We start from the raw sequence: 20,201 nt of genomic DNA on the forward strand, positions 1-20,201 counted from the left end.
CTAAAGATTAATTAACTATCAATTTACCATCTATTAATGACAAAGTGTTACCCCTGCATTCAATCTTATTTTCAACTGGTTGCAAAAAGTAGTCTGTTTCTATGTAGGTCTCTTGGAAAATGACCCCACTTCTCACTTGATTTAGTAACTCAACAACACATTTTCATAATGAGTTTATGGGGTCAATCACTACTTTCACGTATTCTTCAATACAGCATGATGTTCTTTTAGTAAATTAGATTACATGACCTGTCAGTCATGTAATTCTTATATGAGGCTCCTTTTTCAACTACAAGGTCAACATTGTTTTTCACTAACGACAAAAAAACAAATTATGCACGTGTAAGATGTGAGACTTGGCTTCGGTTGTTTGTGTTTTTAAGAAGCAACAAAGACAGAGTACAGCAATCCGTTTTAAGTCAACATCTACGACAGAGAAAGCATAACGTCCAAGATAATCCATGCACATGCTAAAATAAGAGGTGTAATGCTACATCAGCTGAAACAACAGATAAACAGCAGTACAGTTTAAAAAGACTCATGTTAACAGTATTAAACATCACCATTTTAATGAATCTGTTTATTAGGGAAAGTATTTTTGAGTACTTAGATAGTAGTTTCATTTATAAAGGTTTAAGGGTTGGTTAGTAGTTATACAGTACATCCATAAGTCTTTAAAACAATTCATGTATGAGCATCTATGTCTTGCAAAAAATAGAAAAGAAATCTTTCATTTTAGTCTGTTTATCACTTTTGCTCTTGTTGCTTTTTTGTCAATTGAAAACTTTAAAAATGCCATACTAGGGTTGGAAGTTTGTCCATGATTTAAAAATGAATTGTGTTCTAACAGGGGATGGGACTTCTGTTTGTCCTTAGCTTCACCCCAGGCTTGGTACTTTTTTAAGGGGGTACTTAAATGTTACGTAAGTTAAGGAACAAAAGTCTCTTGTGTGACAGACACACAACAGATGGCATAAGAGATTGTAACATGCAGGCTCCATCTACATGTTGTACATATCTTTAGGTACTGTAGGTATATGATAGATCCTTCTGCACAGTGATGGTTTTATATATATGCGGAAACACACCACTTTACCTCTGGGAGACGCCAGCCTACACATCTTAAGCTGAGCCGTCTGCCTTTTCATTGACTCTGATTAGTTGACTACTTACTTGATTACTCTGCATTTTTACACTTATTCTAAACAGCAGCAGCTTGCCACTTTAGGATGAAAAGAATACGGAAGAAAGTTGATCCAGTTGTATAAGTGCAATAATGTAATTTCAAGAGTGAACTATAGCTACAACAGTAATGGTTAATGGTAACAATAATGATGGTTGGAAAAGGCCTCTTTGTGTCAGTAAATGCATTACGAAGCAGACACGTTCCAAAAATAAAAACAGATTTCGGAAGAAGGAATACCGGGATCTGAATTCCAACTCTATTTCATACGCCAGAGAACAAATCTACTGAATATACACTATGTGCAAAGAAACTACTATTGCAGGCTACTGTAGTTGTTTCTTGTTTTTTTGCAGGACACAGACAATACTTTCATACTTCCCATTGTGGTCAAAAGTAAATCCCTGTTAACTAAATGGTTACAAGGACTTCACTAAACAGTACATTACCATCTTCTCCTTTTTCCTATTTTCTCCTCCCTCCCCCTCTACTTACCAAAACCCATATCTTGCTTCCAAAGGGTCAGACTAGCCCATCATCTCACCCTTCCCTAACCTTACCTCCCTGTCCACAAAACTTTCCCCATTATTATCTTATCAAATAAACCCATATTTTCACAACTCATATTTTACCTGCTGCTTCCCTCCCCTCCAATATAACTCAGTAGTACCCCCTAGCAGGGATGAATGTTACAGGCACGGATCTCTTTCCGCTCTTTACAGCTGCCCATCAGTGTGCCTTTAGCTCTTTTCTTCACCATCATGAAACGTTCCTGGATCCCACCTCCGCATATTTTGGTACAGTCCGTCCAGCTGGCCCATGGCTGCATCCTGCAACCTGATGGAACACACAATAAAAAGTAGCATCTTAACTTCGGTCTAATGAAGCTTTAATAATATAATAATATAACAATTTATTCCCACTAACCTGGCTGCTCCTCTGCCGCTGCATCTCTTCCCTGTTTACCCCGTCTACTTCTCTTTCCTCCTCCTTCACCTGCACCTCCTCTCTCCTCCGTCATTTTTGTTCTGCACTTCCTGACCTTGCATTTCTTCCTCTGGATGGTCTCGGGACAAACACTGCCCCCAAACTGTGGCTCCAGTTTAACCATACGGGTTCGAATGGTGTGTCCTTTACCACAGGACTTGTTGCACTGCGACCACTCGGACCACTCCGAAACCATGCAGTCAATGGCTGGAAGGAAGAACAGAAGGAGGATTTAAAAGGCAACGTCAGACATAACAATAACAGAACAATAACAGAACAGTAAAGGAAAAGTAATCAAGTTTGTAGAAAGATTTTGTACATCAGGTACTTACAGCACTCTGGCAGCATGCACTTCTCCGTCTGCTCCAGCTCCTCAGTGCACCCTGCAGGATCAGACTTTAGCATCCTCTGACGTGTTTGCAAACCCTGCCCACACGTCACACTACACTCACTCCAGTCAGACCAGGGAGACAGCATGCAGAGAACGGTATCTGCAGACACACACAAGCACAAGTATACACACGCATACTCAGTAGGTGTGAATTATCAGATCAAACCCTCTGTGCTTTACGTAATTAAGCTTGAACTAGATTCAAATTCATGTACAGTATCTCTCTCATCATTTTGCTTATTCATTACAGAGAACTGAATGAACTCAAGTGGCTGATAATCTAAATCCTTAAGTAGAAAGTGACTGTTGACGTTTGGAAGTTCTGATTCCCTACTCCGCGTACCGGAAGCAGGAAGTGTGACACAGGCCAATAGGCTATGTGTGTTATATGAAAATGTACTTCAAGATCTCAGACCATGCTAGAACACTCCGAAGGGTCTGTGCACCATCTTCCCCCATATAGTCCAAGAAAGGGTCCCAGATGTCAAAAAAACAAAAAGGCATGTCTCTGAACTAGAAGCTAATAGCTTCTAAAGGGGGGTGTTTCATCACACCCTGAATCCATTGTGAGATTGTGGGAACAGAGTATTGTATATTGTATATTTTCACCTCACAATAGAGGCGCGCTTTCAGGGGCGGTTTTGTACATACTGCGGAATACATAATTAGGTGCACTTTACGCTTCCCCTCCCATCTCTTTATGGGAAACTCCCACTTTCCCCTTGACCCGCCTATGAATGCATAGTTGCCCTTTTCAGTTCCCGCAACAGGCAGTCTGCGCTTTTACCTGAGTGCTGCCTATTTGTACATACCTCGCCATGCTTTTACGCGCACGTTGCAAGACAAATACGCCTGAAGTGGGCGCAAAAGCGTATGTACATCTGGCCCTCAGTGGGTTTTGAGTGACAGACTGAGTATCTAGATGAAGTCCTTATCTAGATAACGCACACTGTCACTCAGAACCCACTCATAGTGTTTGGCTGCACTGAGCCTGTTTTGAGACATACGTTAAGAGTTGTGTTGCTTGGAATGAGTTTTGCAGGTGATTTGTGCTGTTTAGCTCAAGTGACTGTTGGTAATGCAGACTGTGGTTAGTCATCTGGCTATCAAAAAAACTATATTTTATATTTTATTGGCCCACGGCAAAGTCTAAAAATATAATGACTTGCGCTTGACTGTATTGCGATTCTTAGTTTACACACTAGGCTTCTCCACAAAAAAAGAGCAATCAAAGAAAAAGTTAGCAACAGTTTACCAACAACGGCAGAACCAAAGAAACGCAAGATAGCAAGTTAGTGCAGACTTACACGTCCTACATTGGTGCCGAGCAAGAACAAAAAGTTAAGCGAATGGCAGCTAGCTTGCAAACTCAACAACATTATTGTTTTTTGTGCTAACAAACAGGGCATGAAGTTAACTTTTTGACCACCTGCCACAGTGGCCACTGTCACTTTTTACCAGCCACTTTTTTTGCCTCATAAAGATGAAAAACAGGAATTGATGTGTCTCTATGAGCCTAGTCGTGGACATTGCGCCATCATTACATGCTGTAGTGGGGGGGCTGGGCTGTGACACACAATCATACAGTTTGATAAAGTACTTAATGTACTTTAACGTATCTTTGCACCTTCTATAATGTAGTCACTTTAGGTCATTCTTTACATCTCATCTGCGTTTTTCCCGTATCCACCGTGTGTGATTGTGTGTGTAAGCATCAGTCGAGGGAGGAGCTGAGCAGCATCTCCCGCCCGCAGCAGCGAGCCGACAGGAACAGGACAGGACAGAACAGCAACTTTCAGCGACTTCATAGTGAACAAACGTTACAGCGTACATTGATGTTAAAATGTATACAGGTTGGCAGGACGTCTTTTGCTGTGCATTTTGTTGGTAAGATTTTCGAGTCACACGCATCTCATCTTCACATCAGAAACAAGGAAATGAAATTGACCTGTTCTCACTCCCGCTTGGTATGGCTGCACGGGGGACTGCTGGGTTTGTCGCAAGTAACTGTCAGTCCCGGCTGTCAATCAATGTCTTCCAGTGATGCGGGCCCCTTATTGGTCCAGGTCAGTAAGCAGCTGCGTACCCTGTTTACTGATAGTTAAGCGTCTGAATCACTCAATTCTCATTGGCTACCAGCCAACGTGGCAGGTAGGTGTTACCCGCCAATTGACAAATTCGGCGGGTGTTAATTTTTTTATTTAATTTCATGCCCTGCTAACAAAACACAAGTAAGTGCCACAAAACCCAGTTACAAGGTAGCTCAACTGATTGCCCGACATGAGAAACCTTTCTCAGATGGTGACTTCTTAAAACACAATTAGTGTCTCACTAAAGATGCAGAAATAATGTGCTTGGAGAAAATGCAGGAATTCAACGTTAGCATGTCTAGGAGAAGTTGTCAGTAAAGATTTGTCAGTAAACCTAAAACATCAAGTGTCAGTGATTTTTACTTGATTGCATGTGATGAGAGGGTTTTGAGAATGAGCTGAACTTTTGTAACAAAATTAATTAAAAGCCATTTTATTATTTGTTTAAAACTGAGCTTCTTACGTTAAATAAAACCGTTAGCATAATGGGTAGGCAGCATGCCTACCGAATTGAGGTAGGCAGCATAAAAGAATTTACAGTGAAGCTGCATGTGAAATACTAAAACTTCTTGATGACTTTTTTTGCTGGACTAAGTGGGGGACAAAAATTAAGCAAACTCGACCTCCATCAGGCTTACTACAAATGCGTGTGAAATGCTGACTATTATTACACATAAAGGACTTTTCAGATACTGCTGACTGTCTTTAGGTATCACATCAGCTATCAGTATTACTGTTCCATCCTGGATCAAATCCTGAGGTTGCAGGGAGTGACTGTTGAACTATTATGGACGTTTCCTTCCAAACCTGACATGACTTCTAAAACCATTACATGACTTGTTGGCAAGGAGGAGAACTCGTGGAAGTGGACGGCCAGCTGTCTCAAGGGTTTTCAGAGGGCAAAAGATGCATTGACTTCATCGTTCTAACCTACTTCAACCCATTGGTTCCGATTCAGCTTGCCTACAATACAGGCACGTCGTTATGGGTGGGCCTGATGGGCCTAGGAACACACACTTTTCGACAGGCCCACCCAAAACTTGTCTTAAAATTTTTTTTGTCAAGAATTATTAAAAATCGGCTAATAATCTCATAATTTGTGCTAAAATAGTCTAAATGTTTATTTTTCAAAAACAATTAATATTTCTTTTTTGATGTTTCTACCCAAGTTCAGCTGACCGTGAGGTTCGGGATGAGATGCAGCCTGTTGGTATGCTAAGCTAGCTCCAAGTGATCTGAAAGTGTAAAAATGATTTCCAATGTAGGAAACTGTTGCAACAGTTGTTGTTTACGTACCTTGAACGTGCACAAACAGTCTCAGAGTCATCTGGAACCAGGATATGGAGAGCTCAGATCCACAACACCTAGCACATCTTTTTCTCTGGACGCTAACGCAGCTAGTGCGACCAGCGCTGGTGTTAGTGCCTCTGCCTCTGACTGGATGGACTGGGTGAATGATAGCCCTGTAGATCTGTCTTCCGTGGATGAGCCCGCAACTCAAACAGTGCTAGTATCCAGCCACTTCTTCTGCTTTAGCGAGTTTAATTGTGTGGGACCGCCAGAGGATAACAGTAAGGTGTGTGAAGGCGGTCTGCCTGCATTGTATTATGTTGTTATATATATATATATATATATATATATATATATATATATATATATATATATATATAACAACTATATTATTTCGTTATATGTTGTTGATAGGCCTCTATGGATTAAAATAATCGATTAATAACTCTCTACAGAGCTGCAGGCGCATTTCTATTTTTACATAAGCTTGCGTGTTTTCAAGTTGTTTTTCCCGTCATGGTTTTCTCTTGTTATGGCCAATGATGCTTTAGGGCTTGTTGATGTGATTCAGTCAGATGTTTGGTTATGGGGAGGAGAGTGATTATCCCCTTTTCACTCCAAACCAAAGTGTTGCAGCCTGCCATCACTAATCAATAATATTAATGGAAATACAATTGTAAGCCAATCACAACGCATTGTTAAACAGCAAAAAAACACTTAGGTATTCAGAACATTTCTATACACTCACCCATAATAAATAATCCCCATCATTAGACAAAGGCTTTCAAATTTGATATGACACAGGTATACATAGCATTGGGGGCTATATTGAATTCAAGAAAATTCAAATATTTACTTTTTCCGTTACTAACAAATTAGGACTTTGCATGCAAAAAAGTTAGCTAATTTTCCAACTATCGCCACACTACCTTGCCTGGATTCTTTGTTAAGGGGTCAATACTTTAAATAAATAATATAAATAATATATAAATAATAAAGATTATAAATAATCCTTCTATATCTCATTCGGAAACAATGGGAAATTGATCTAGGTGGGCCGCTCTCAGATGACGAATGGGACATGGCTCTTTCTTGCATTCATTCAACTTCTATATACTCAACACATGCCTTAATACAGTTTTTGTTAATACAGTTAATACAGTCTTGCACTGGCTACAATTTTTAAAACTAAACTTACCAGACTATTCCCACACCTAAGCCCTATATGTGACAGGTGCAAACAGACCCCAGTGACCATTTATCATATGTTGTGGTTTTGCCCAAAACTTTACCCTTTCTGGTCATCTTTTTTGACACTATCTGCCAGTCTTATGGCCATAATATTATGCATTCTCAGAGGATTCCAATCTTCCTGCTCATTTACGTTTTGCCCTCTATTAGCTACACACTAAACAGCTACTAATGAATTAAAGATTTGACGATGAACGTCAAGCTAGAAAAAAATCAGATGCAATCTCAACGGCTGTACAAGGAGATTTTACAAAACCTGGGACCCATTAACAAACTGTGAATATTTTACCCGGCCTCGTACTATAAACTCTGCAGTTATTGGTGGTCTGTTCTATTTGCTTAAACAGACTAGGTGCATGTGGTTGTTTTATTTTAATAATAATAATAATATGGGTTTTGAGTCTAGTTTTGAACAGGGGGAGAGAGTTGATATTGCGGAGGTCAGGTGGGAGTGAGTTCCAGAGCTGGGGAGCAGAGCGGCAGAAGGCTCTGGTCCCCATGGTGACAAGTCGAGAGGGGGGTAAAATGAGGTGGATAGAGGAGGAGGATCTGAGGGAGCGAGAGGGGGCGGCAATGTGTAGGAGTTCTGATAGATATGGAGGAGCAAGGTTATGGATGGCTTTGAAAGTATGGAGAAGGATTTTAAATTGTATTCTAAATTGAATTGGAAGCCAATGGAGTTGCTGAAGGACAGGGATTTTTGTTTGCTTTCTTTGGTCCTTTTTTGTGTGATCTGTCTGTTTCATATTTTGCTGCTAGTTGTGTTTTTTGTTTACGTTCTCTGCCTGGTTTTACTTATCTTTCTGTTTACTTGTATAATTTAGGATGACATGTCACTGAATTATTAGATAACGTTCTCTAAAATAAAGTGTTAAAAAAACATGAAAGGATAAATATTACTTACGGCATTCTGGCATCATACATTTCTCCACTTCGGCCACCTCTGTCTTACATATTGACCCGTCTGTAGGAGGCATCTTAACCATGCGTTCACGTCTTCTCATACCCAAGCCGCAGGTGACGCTGCAAGGGTCCCACTCTGCCCACTCAGTCACCACACAGGTGCTTGATGCTGTAGAGAAGGGCAAAATACCAAAAACACAATATCAATAAATGCAAGTATTTGCTAAGTTAATAGGCTGCATTTATCTAGCTCTCTTCAAATCTCAACAACTACTCAAACACATATTCAACACATATTCAAAGTAACATTCATGTGCATTTAGAACTTTGCACCACTTAAGATCAGTAGAAAACCAACACAGGACTTTCACCCCGGAGACCGGGGATTGCGACCTGCGTGCAGTTCCTTTTTGTATTATTCTGTTCCTAACCACAACCGTCTCGTTGTTGTTGGCGTGTCCTGCGTGTGATGGTTCCTTTCCACACTCTTTTTTTCCTAACCACAACCATCCCGTTAATGTGGCCAGCGTGTGGCGTTTCAATTCCCCGTTGTTGCGTCCCCCAGAGCAGCCCAATGTAATGGCAGTTCGTGAAAGGTTCACGTTCTAAAATCATCACCTGTACACAAAATAAACCAGAAAATTGTAACCTGTACAAGAATCAATAAATCAAAATAGCATGACCATTTTACAAACTTAAAATTTTAAAGGATTTTAAAACTTTACCCTCTACAATTCCTTAGTTTCCTAATCCTAATCTTTGAAAATTGATACATTGTTATTTTCCTCCCATATTTAAATTGAGGACATGTGCACTGAGTCACAAGGTTACTTTTGTCACAATAAGTCATTTAATGCCTTCCGGGGAAGGACTTAGAAAAACTCTAAGGACTTAGAATTTTTGCATTACTAATAAATTATTTATTTATGAATGTATTTGTTTGTTTTCAATAAAAAATAGTAAATATGTCTAGAATATTGTTTGTTTGTGGTTTACTATTATGGGATGGTGAAATCACAGTTTTTTCTTCTGTTGCTATCTGGGTGAATTAGTGACTCCCCCTGGGCAAGCCTGTCCCGAATGCCTGTATAATGCAAGTGAATGGGGGCATGCATTTGATACTGAAGTTTTTTTTGGGTAGAGAAGTGGTCCGTGAAATTTGTCAGTGAATGAAGGTGGAAGAAAAGAAGACCAGTAATAGAGACAAAAGAGTAATAGAGACGAACAAAAAATGGCCAATATGGAGAACAGTGTTGACTGGTAATTCAATACTATAACATTTTTTACTTTTTCCAGTAGCACATTCCATACACCAATTACTCTTTCAATTACAACTAGAACTGCAAGCAGTTATGACTGGGGTACAAGCCTCAGCGACATAGACGAACCAGGAAGCAAGCAAAACCCAATGCATAACGTGGGGAGGCAAACGTCAGGAAATATCGAGAAGTTTGAGCCGCATGTCGGTAGTACAATACCGTTGCAAATATCCCAGAGCCCTATAGGATTTTTGACAATTTCTGGTCAGTCTGATTTTCTTTTCTATAAAAGCTTGTAAAACATCAACCCTCTTGTCCATAGTCACTCTATGAACATCATTTCTTTTTAGGAAACACTGGGCTATTAGAAATTGGCTTATCTTTACCAAATTTTGTACAGAGCATTCGAGCGGCATGCCAAACAATCATTACAGGGTTTGTGAGCATATACTGTGGCAGAGATATTACAATTGCAAATTTCCCATTTAAATGCATAGAGATGTTTGAAAAAACAATTCAATGTTGATTATAGTGCCCCCTAATAGCCAATCTTCGCCAAATTTTAAGAAAAAAACAATAAACAAAATAAAGAGCATTGTGGAGAGATGTGAAACACTGCTTTCAAGTCTTTTGCTGATAACATTTAATTTGGCTGAGATATGATATGATATGAGTTTGGTAGCTTGCTACAGACAATTTACTTGGTGGTAATGCGTTTACTTTAACGCAGAAAACCTTTGTGAATAACTTTTTGTCGAGGCCATCTGGAGATGCTACATACTAGGTTTCGTGCAGATCTGTCACACGTCCTAGGAAGTGTTTGAAAAAGTTGGTTTTGGGCTTAGAGAAGCTTTGAGCAGAAATGGGTTTGGCCTGTATCGGGACACTAAGCTTGACTCAATGAACACGTGGATGTAAAGATTTTTTATGTGTGATGTGTATAGGCAATGTTATGGTTATAGGCAAAAACACGTTTAACGTCATTAAAGCGCCACATAGTGGTCCACATGTGTAACCTGTTCATTTTAAGTAATTCACTTCAAGTAATTGGTTAATCCAAACGTGGGTCCCATAGGCCATGCCCACTTCAACCGATCAGTACCCCACTGTAAGGGGCGCCTCAGGAGTTGCCCTTGATGGTACCCATCAAATTTTGTAAAAAAGGATGAGCCGTTCATGAGATATAAACGTTTTGTATTTGTAGCGCCCCCTAATAGCCAATTTTTGTGAAATTTGTTTGGTAACCTCAGAGGGTCATACCAAGAAATAATCAAAAGTTCGGCTTCAACAGCATTTATTTTGGCCAAGATATGGGAAAGTTGCTATTTTCATAGTTAGCAAGTTAGTTTTTGCGTAATATGCACAATTGTTATTTTATAAAATTTCTTTTAACAGCATTTAGGTCAGTCTGGAGATGTTATTTGCCCAGTTTTGTGCAGATCAATCACACGATCTTGGAGGAATTTGAAAAAGTTGTTTTTTGATAAATCACGATTTTTCACGCATAAAAGTCTAGGTGGAAATGGGCATGGCCTATATAACGAGATTCAGCTGGATCCAGGGAACGTGTGGATGTATGCTTTTTAAATGTCGGATGTACGGTTTCTCTTGCAGGTATGGCCCCTTCTATATGGTGTCTGTTTGTGTGGTGTTTGTGGCCCCATCCCAATTTCTGTCACCACGTCCCACCCAGTGACAAATCATTAATAAATAATATAACAGACAAAAGAGTATATTACAACTCTCTTGTTAAAGTAAAATTTGTTTGGCACAACAAGGTATTCAGCTCCTCATACTGTATACCAGGTTGCAAGACAGGACAGGTTAAAAAAAAAACAAAGAAAGGAAATACGGGAAGGACACAACACAAAGGCAACAGCAAGAAAAATGCAGCTCACAAACAAGACACACAGAAACAGAAACACACAAAGACAAACACACAAACAAACAAACAAGAGGCATTGACAGGGAGACCTGCACAAGACAAAAGGGACCAAACACACACATAGACAGACAGAAGTGAGGGCTGTAGCACAAATCTACAGCATGAGGATCCATTCAAGGATCCAGCAATGCTTAGCCAAGTGTCCAAGGTCTTTCCCAGGGCTTCACCTATGCGAGCCGTGGAGAGCTTCATTTACACAACATCCAGAAAAGAAAGGTTCCAAGTATGAATAGACAAGTCATGAAGTGGTATCCAACTTATTCTTTTGGCCGCTGTAAGTCCAGCAAAAACAGCACGTTTTTTAGTTTTAAAGAGCTGGAAGGCTGACAGATCATTTATATTCAAAACATTGACAGTAACAGGTACAGTATCATTAATCAAAGTAGATATTTTCAATCACAATCACATACCCAGATCCTCTCATAGGAAGGTCAGAGTGGGCAGATATCACCAAGAGCTGATAAAGCCTTGATACCATACTACAGGTTTTTGGCTGCATAGTAAATAACTTAACAAGCTACATAATTGTTTCATGTTACAACACTATAAATTATCATATTGTTATTACATGAAAAGATGTACAAAATAACGTGATAATTTATTGTAACAACGTGAAACCTTTCACATTATTACGTGATAAACTGCATGTTTTAATGAAAAAAATACACAGTCACAAATGCACAAAGCAATGCATTAAGACTCACAGCATTCATCGTTGACAACACACTTCTCTGTCTCCTCAGTTTGGAGCTGGCAGAGCAAGCCGTCCTCAGGATACTGTTTGACATATCGCTCTCTAGACCTCATCCCCATCCCACAGGACACACTGCAGGCAGACCAGCTAATCCACTCCGACATCATACAAGTTGAGGTCTCTAAAAGAAAAAAAGTAGCAACACATACTGTTAGAAGAGCATCCTGACATTTTATATCTCAATTTTTCTTTTATGTTTGCTAGGTTATTATTAGAAGAGGTTTTGCATTTGTCAAGAGCGATTTAAAAATGGTGTCATGCAGGTGCAGTTCCCTTGTTGTTATTCCTCATTGCAACTAGTACATAGGTCCACTGCTGGAGTTGACCATTCATTTCAATGAGTGATAAACATAAGAAGGTTTTGGTCAAATACGTTTGGCTGACACTGCACAAAGGTCTCTACATATTCCAGTGTCCCCAATAAATATATATATTTTTTTTTTTTCTTCAAAGTATGTTTATTGGTCAAAACCTCATAAATTATTACAGGCTGTATTGGGAATAAGTAAATAATTTAATATAGCTATAGTGCGTAGTATTTGTCGCCCCTATGAGTAATTCTAAGTAAGTGACAAAGACTGTCAGAACGTCCACATAATAGAAGTCTTATGTGATTGTGCAAGCTCCCCCAACCCACGTAGTTACTAAGGAGAACAGGAAGATTAAAAAAACAGAAGAGGTAAGTATCTTCACTTCTGTGCTTAAAGTTTAAAGTCACCGGACAACACAATCACTTTCGAACAAAACATTCATTTTAAATGACTTCTTTCTCTCATGTGATCTAGACTTTTTTTTTTCATGGAAACTTGGCTACATGTTTGTGATATAAGCCCTTTCATTAATTTCTCCCTGGTGATTGTGACTTTTTTAGTTCTCCCAGATCCACTGGTAGGGGAGGGGGTTTAGCGTCAATCTTCAAAAATCGCTATAAATGCCAGTTGACAAGTACACTAGTTTTGAGGTGCAAGCATTTAAGGTTGATCTGTCCTGCCCACTGATTTGTGCACTGGTGTATACACCCCCAAAGTACAATAACAACTTTATCAGTGAATTTTCGTAATTTCTATCCTTGATTTTGCCTAACTTGGTGATTATAATATCCATGTATGTCACAGTGGGTTTTTATCCAAAATGTAAGTAAGTAAGATTTATTTTTATAGCACATTTTAAAACAGCTCACACTGACTAAAGTGCTGTAGTTTTTTTTCTGGCTATTTTTCCAATGTGTAAATCTCTTAACATACTTTTTTTTCAGCTTATATTTAGTCAGGATCCGTCTCTTCTTCATATCTCTGGCAGTGTGCAGATACTGAGTCAAATAACAATTTAGTCTACTTTGTTTGCTTTCTCCAATGTTCTAAATATTGGTCTTTTGAATGATACATAATTTGTTTTGTTCTGTTGTGTTGTTATGAACCAGTGCTGATGCAAGCCTGGTTAGTTAGCTTCACCATCAGCTGACTGCGTGGGCTGATTTCAGGATTTGGCTCTTGGGTTTTAAATGCTTTTAAATGGAAGGTGTCTTTTTGACTTACATTTAGATGTGTCCAAAATGTTACAGCTTGTTTCTGTAACGAGCAGTAATAAGAAACGTCCCCTCTCTTGTCTTACATTTACTCTGTCTCAACATAAGCTGTGCTACACTGAGATCCTGTCAGATGTGGACAGTGCAGGATTCAAGGATGTAGTTACACTCAACCCATACCCTGGGCATGAAATAGTCAAGCTTGAGTGCTTGAATATTCTGTAAATGTCTTTTAATTGAATATATAAACAAAATGCTTCAAAATGTATGCAAATTAGAGCATATTTAATTAGATATAGCCTAATTAAAATATTTAAACATACAATTACAGAAAACTTGCAATATTTTTTAATTTCACCTGAGTAATCAACTGGTAAGGTTTCATGGTGATATCTGTAAGTTACAAATGCTGCACTATTCACCTAGCACCTTGTTTTGAGGAATGAGTGGTGAATGTTATTATGCAGTAGCCAACACATTGAGCACACCCCTGTGCCAGTTGGGCCCAGTCAGGTAGATGTCTGTACTCTCATTTGCAGAAAGCAGGCCGTCTGCGCGGTCCTATCCTTTTACACACAACTTTTGCGCTTTGCAGGGTTTGCCATGCTGAAGGCTGCATCTGGCATCAAAGCATCGGGCAGTGATAGGGTGTGTTTGTATATTTGTATAAAGCATATCATGGATAAGTAAAGAAGGAGAACAAAGAAAAGAAAAACTGGGTTTCTGTTTGACACACTGGGTGGTTTAAACGGACCCTTTACATATGGAAGTAAGTACACTCAATACGATAGAGAATGTTAGGTTACAAGGTAAACACACATTCTCTATAAGGCTGGGACTCACTTTTATTTTTTAGGCACAGGCCCAATCTTTGACTGTGCTCCAAAAGGAAATCCACATGACAGCAGCACTGCTTTTCTGAGACAGCACAAATAGGCCAATAGCTGAAATAACTTGAGTGAGTATACATGAGTGCAATGACTGAATACATACAGCGGGTGAGGTTCCAGGAGCGAGTCAAATGCAGAAAAGCAGAACCTTAACATCTGGACCTCAAAGCCAAACCTCAGTGACCCTTCCAGATTGGTATCTGGGAGTGTAGATGGTGGCAAACCAATCACCCGTATCTTGCATATTAGGTTGTAATAGTACTTGCTTGAGCCCCCTGAGTTTCAGTATAGGGTTAAAAACAGCTGTCCCACTTGTGGACCAAGAAATAGTGAAAGACCACCAGGGGCTCTAATAGTGGAGCAGATAAGTGCCATTTTTTAGGGTAATCGTTCACTTGTGGATACAAGCACCAAAATTGGTACAATTACTCAGTGGGTAGTGCTCTTTCAAAAAAGTACGTTAGCCATTGCAAAAAAACTTCATGGGAGCCGCGGCGGCCATTTTTTCCGCATAGCCAAATTATGTATTTTGCATGATATCTCCTGAACAAAACATTCAACTGCTTAAAGGATGATGTCTACCCTATGTTTTGATGGTCAATGTTACAATAATACCACACACAACATAAATGAAGGCTCTAGACAGCTGTTGCGGCCATTTTGGATTCCGCCATAGATTAATGATTTTCCATCATATCTCTGAACCGTACAAGTAAATCACAAGAGGCGATATTTACCCCATGTTGTGGGTCAAGAATTACAATGAGACTCTATTCAACATCATAATATCAATAGTGAATCCTCATATTGATTTGGAGAGGACTTGAAGAAGAAGAACCCAAACTTTATGAGCAAATCAAGAAAAACTGCATGAACTTCTTCCATCAGGAACGTGCCTCTGTCAATTCTTTGAAGAAAAAAAGTGGAAGGAGGATTGCCAGCTCTTCTCCAAACTGTATCTCAGCCAGAGCAGAGAGTGTGATCTGAAGGAGCTCTTAGACATGAAAATCAGCCATTCCTGCTGCTTGAGTGATGGTGGGAAGCTCACGCCCCCCTTTGGCAAGTATCACAGCTTGGAAAACTCTTGTAGCCAGCCAAGAGTCTCTTCTGGACTGTTTGTCACGCACTGCTAATTTAAGGTCTTCCATAGATTTACATTATGTTGAGGTCAGCAGTTGTGAAGGCCATGGCAGAACCTGCAGTTAACTCTCTTGATGTAAACACGTGGATTTTGAGGTGTGTTAGGATCATTATCCATTTGTAGAAGCCATCCTCTCTTAACTGCAGCTTTTTCACAGATGGCAAACGACCACAATGTGTGCAATCAACTCCCCCCCCACCATGCTTAACAACTGGACAGAGGTTCTTTTCATTAAATTCTGAGCCCTTCTTCTCCAAACGTACCTTTGCTCATTCGGCCAAAAGGTTTGACTTAACCTTTCGGTCCACAGACCTTGGTCCCACTATGCATTGAGCTTGTCTATATGTTAATTTCTCTTTCCAACACGATTTTTGTGGTGAGGACGTAGAAGACATTCTTCTGATGACTCTTCCATGAAGACCATATTGTGCGAGTATCTCTTATAGTGGAATGGGTGTACCAACTCCAGTGTCTGCAGGTCTTTCTGGATGGATCACATAGTCCAACGTGGGTTTGGAATTGCTTTTCTCACATCCTGCGAGGGGTTCTGTCTGATATTTTTGGTCTTCCAGATCTGTTTCAACTTCCACTGTTCCTGAGACGGCCATTTCTTAATTACATTCCCAACAGAGGATATGGCATCTGAAAACGCTTTGCTATCTTCTTCTAGCCTTCACCTGCTTTAAGCGCATCAACATATTTCAGTTTCAGTTTTTAGACAATTATAGAAGAAGCCATGGTGTTGATTGTTGGGGGGGTCAGATGAGTCTGGGCATTTAAACCTAGATTGACACACCTGGCTTTCCAGACGATGATTGAGACCACCATGACGCTGTCAGTCTCGCGTTTAAAAAGTATGGTGCTTAAAACTCTGCAGGGTGCTCAAACTTTGCAGACGCCATTGTTGTTTCTGTTATTTTGAAAGTGTAAATGATGAAATAAAATCTAACTTTTGTGACATATTATACAAATGTCTAATCTGTAATTTGATACCTTTTGGAGATTTTCCATCTTTCTTGGCTTCTTATGCACATTTATACAAATATTTACCTGGGGTGCCAAACTTTCGAGCCCCACTGTAGAGGCATACTCTGTGAAGTACAAAAGAACAGACATAGTCTTTGACATCTACCAACAATCCAGTTTGAAGGCAGAACCTAGGTCAAAAAGAGGACATGAAGCCAGACGCAAAGTGACCAGCAATGGCAAAGTACCCAAGAACTGGCGTAACCTCTCAGTGAGGATGAGAATAAAAACTGAGCTGTTCCCCTTCCTCGCTGACAGAATTGCGAGAAACTTTAAACACCAAATGTGGTTATAGAGACCAAGAGGATCAAGCTGTCAGCAACCACTTCATCAACCTAGATGATGTAAGTCCATGTACCGCAGTCATGAGGAAGCTGACACCAGGATCTTTGTCCATTCCAAAAATGGCAGCAAAAACCTTATGGTCAAAGCCAGTGACAGCGCTCTTGTTATAGCAGTCAGTGGTCTGCCAGTGCTTCGGGACATTGGTCTGCAACAATTGTGGCTTGCTTTTGGCCAAGGAATGAATCTTGGATGGATCATGACCTCTATCCATGTACTGGAAGGGAGAAGAGCAGTGGTATTCTTTTCTTTCATGCATTCACTGCCTGTGATGTAGTTTCAGCCTTTGGTGACAAAGGGAAGAAGACTGCTTGGCAAACATGAAATATATTGGACAAAGCTTCTGAAATCTTCAGCCAGCTCAGCCACTACCCTCCAAGAATGGATGACGGGACTGAAGTTTTTAGAAATGTTTGTGGTCATGATGTACAAAACAATCCAGCGAAGTAGGAGGAGTATGATGAAGCCAGGTTGTAAGTAAAGTAAGTAATAAATTAAAGGCCCTATGAAGCCATTCCTCCTATCAAGCAACATTGCGGCGCGTGTAAAGCATTCAGCCTACCAGGAGGCTGCATCTGGAGTCAAGCAACTGTACTCCAGTCAGAAGTACTGAGTCCTCTGGTGGGGATGGACCAAGAAAGGTGGTCTATGGCAGATCTTCTGGACAGGCTATCACCAATTGTAGAAAGCTGTCAGCAACTGACCAAATGTGGATGCAAAGCAGAATGCCGTGGAAGATGTAAATGCTATAACTTTGGTCTTAACTGTACAGCAGTGTAAGTGCCAAGACTACCAATGTTGGCATACATACATTACAATAACCCACTAAATAAATGACACAAATACACATAATGTTATGTGCCTCCAGAAAAGTAAATAACATAAAACCTCCTGTTACTTGACATGCTTAATAATAAATTATTTTTGGAATAGTCACGTTTCGTGGATTTTTCACATTATTTACTCTACATACCACTATAGATTCTCAAACACAAAATAGATATGTTGTAACATCCTTATAGTAAAAAAAAAGGATTCAAAAGGTAAAAACCTTGAAATATGTCCCAATAGTAAATATTGGGGCAGATATGTGTTTTCCAATGATGGAAATGGCAGCCATCTTGGAAAATGGCGGCCATTTTGAAAAATTAAGTGGCTAACGTTATTTTCAAATATTGGCCAGAGGGATAACCACACCAAATTTGGGCTGTATCCACTGTGAACGATTTCCCCCCTTATCTGCCCCACTATAAGGAGAACCCCTGGTGCACGGCTGCTACCAGGTCAGCTTCGGTAGGGGCTTCGGCGCGTTCACAGAGCATGCCTTGCAATATGGCGTACAGTACCCCTTTCTGACTCCTCATACAAGTGAAGAAAAGCAGACCATAAATCCTGAGAGGGGCCCGGAGACCAGCTCTCATTTAACAGTGGAAATCAATGAACCCATACATACCTGGGCCTTTCATACCTTGGCATGGGCCATGTAGCAATGTGTCTTAAAGTGATATCCATGTCAACTGCCCCCAGTGGGTCAGTCACATGTGGAATATGTAACTGTGGGGAGGGTGTCTCAAAACGATACAAACAAATAGTACAACCGGCTTACTGTCTCTCTAAATCGTTGTTTTGATCACTTTAGTTTCTTACACTCTCCAACCTTATTTGTCATACGTCCACTATACAGTGTGTCTGTGTATGTTGTTACCCTCCATACTGCATCCCGGTCCCATGCAGGGCTGAAAATCTTGAGTGTGGGGACACGTTACGCTGGGATCCAACTGGGCCTTCAGCATCCTCTGCCTCATTCTGCGGCCTTTTTCACACGTAGCGCTGCTACAGGCTGACCAGGGAGACCAGCCTGAGTAGATACATGTCTGTGGTGTGTCATCTAAGAGAGAACACATAGAAGTGTTTAGTGAATCAGGACAAATTAAAGACGTTTTAATATTTTCATTAAAATCTTTTGCTCATTTAGAAATTGAGTGGGCTCACAGTTAGTATTATCAATTGCTTACAAAAATGAAAAATTCTTACAAAACTTTTTTTTCTATTCATTCCACTACAGAAGCTGAACTGAATTTAACAGTGACTGGGCTGACATTGGTTATTTTTTTAACATTGTATCCAAAGATGATTACTGCAGGTACTGGGTCACAGGAGGACACAGGGGGAGAGGAAGAGAAGAGAGGTACAGGCTTCAATTAATGCTCTTTCGAGGTACAGAGGCAGAGAAAATGAAAGGAATCAGCATCTCCAAAAGAGCCACTGAATACCACAACAGCAATAAAAGCCACTCCACATCACAATGAGAAGGTCTTAAGTCTTAACCCAGCTGATGTGCAAAATCTGAGGAATATCAAACCACGGAAAGCTGTATTAACTACTGCGTAGCTTACACTAAAAGATGGCATAACCACAAAACTTGAAAAATGATGTACCTACAGAAATATTCACATTAATAAAAGGGGGCATATGTAAGGTCTTGGCCACTTTTTCTTTATACATTACAATCAATGTAAAATTGAGCACACATGAATGAGCCCCTGACCCCTTTTGCCTTGTTCCATAACTGAGTATTATAGTAGTACTATAAAAGTACCCTTTACATCATTCAATGTCCAATCACAAGGCTAATCCTGCTGCAAAACACACACAAAATTATGTTCTAAATAACATAAACGGATCATTAAAAGAACTGGTTAAACCGTATATGCCACGTCTCCTACTTTTTCGCATTCTGTTTATGATATACAGTGGTGTGAAAAAGTGTTTGCCCCCTTCCTCAGTTCCTGTTCCCTGTTTCACCTTAAGTGTTCGCGACAGTCCAAACCAATTTAAACAATAGTCACAGGCAACACAAGTAACACCAAAATGCAATTAGTAATGAAGGTGTTATTATTAAAGGTGAAAAAAACTCCAAACCATCATGGCCCGTGTGAAAAAGTGATTGCCCCTAAACTAATAACTGGTTGGGCCACCCTTTGCAGCAACACTGCAACCAAGCGTTTGGCGATAACGATGCAATGAGGCTTTTACAGCGTCCTGGAGGATTTTGGCCCACTCATCTTTGCAGCCTTTTCCCTTTCCGTTACATAGAAGAGGGTTTTTGAGCATGAACGGCCTTTTTAAGGTCATACCACAACATCTCAATGAGATTCAGGTCAGAACTTTGGCTAGGCCACTCCAAAGTCTTCATTTTGTTTGTCTTCAGCCATTCGGTGGTG

The 20,201-nt window shown here is 40.0% G+C and overlaps 1 protein-coding gene across 2 annotated transcripts in view; it reads right to left on the minus strand.

The window, feature by feature from the left end:
* Window positions 1-464: 464 nt before the first annotated feature.
* spon1b (spondin 1b) overlaps window positions 465-20,201 on the minus strand; it is a 214,453-nt gene continuing 194,716 nt past the window's right edge. Inside the window, exons 11-17 of one of the 2 annotated variants that reach the window (XR_004333036.1) lie at window positions 18,683-18,865; window positions 12,004-12,174; window positions 8,097-8,264; window positions 2,503-2,661; window positions 2,111-2,377; window positions 1,701-2,020; window positions 465-1,403 (exon numbers count right to left, since the gene is read on the minus strand). Coding sequence is in view for 1 of the 2 variants with exons in the window: in XM_032523322.1 (XP_032379213.1) it covers window positions 1,857-2,020; window positions 2,111-2,377; window positions 2,503-2,661; window positions 8,097-8,264; window positions 12,004-12,174; window positions 18,683-18,865 (1,112 nt within the window). In the remaining variant the exon portion in view is untranslated. Of the gene's footprint in view, window positions 1,404-1,655; window positions 2,021-2,110; window positions 2,378-2,502; window positions 2,662-8,096; window positions 8,265-12,003; window positions 12,175-18,682; window positions 18,866-20,201 lie in introns of those variants that run through there. The other variant, XM_032523322.1, reaches the window with a different exon arrangement.

The sequence above is a fragment of the Etheostoma spectabile genome, chromosome 8 (genome assembly GCF_008692095.1).
Source record: "Etheostoma spectabile isolate EspeVRDwgs_2016 chromosome 8, UIUC_Espe_1.0, whole genome shotgun sequence".
Taxonomy (NCBI): Eukaryota; Metazoa; Chordata; class Actinopteri; order Perciformes; family Percidae; genus Etheostoma; species Etheostoma spectabile.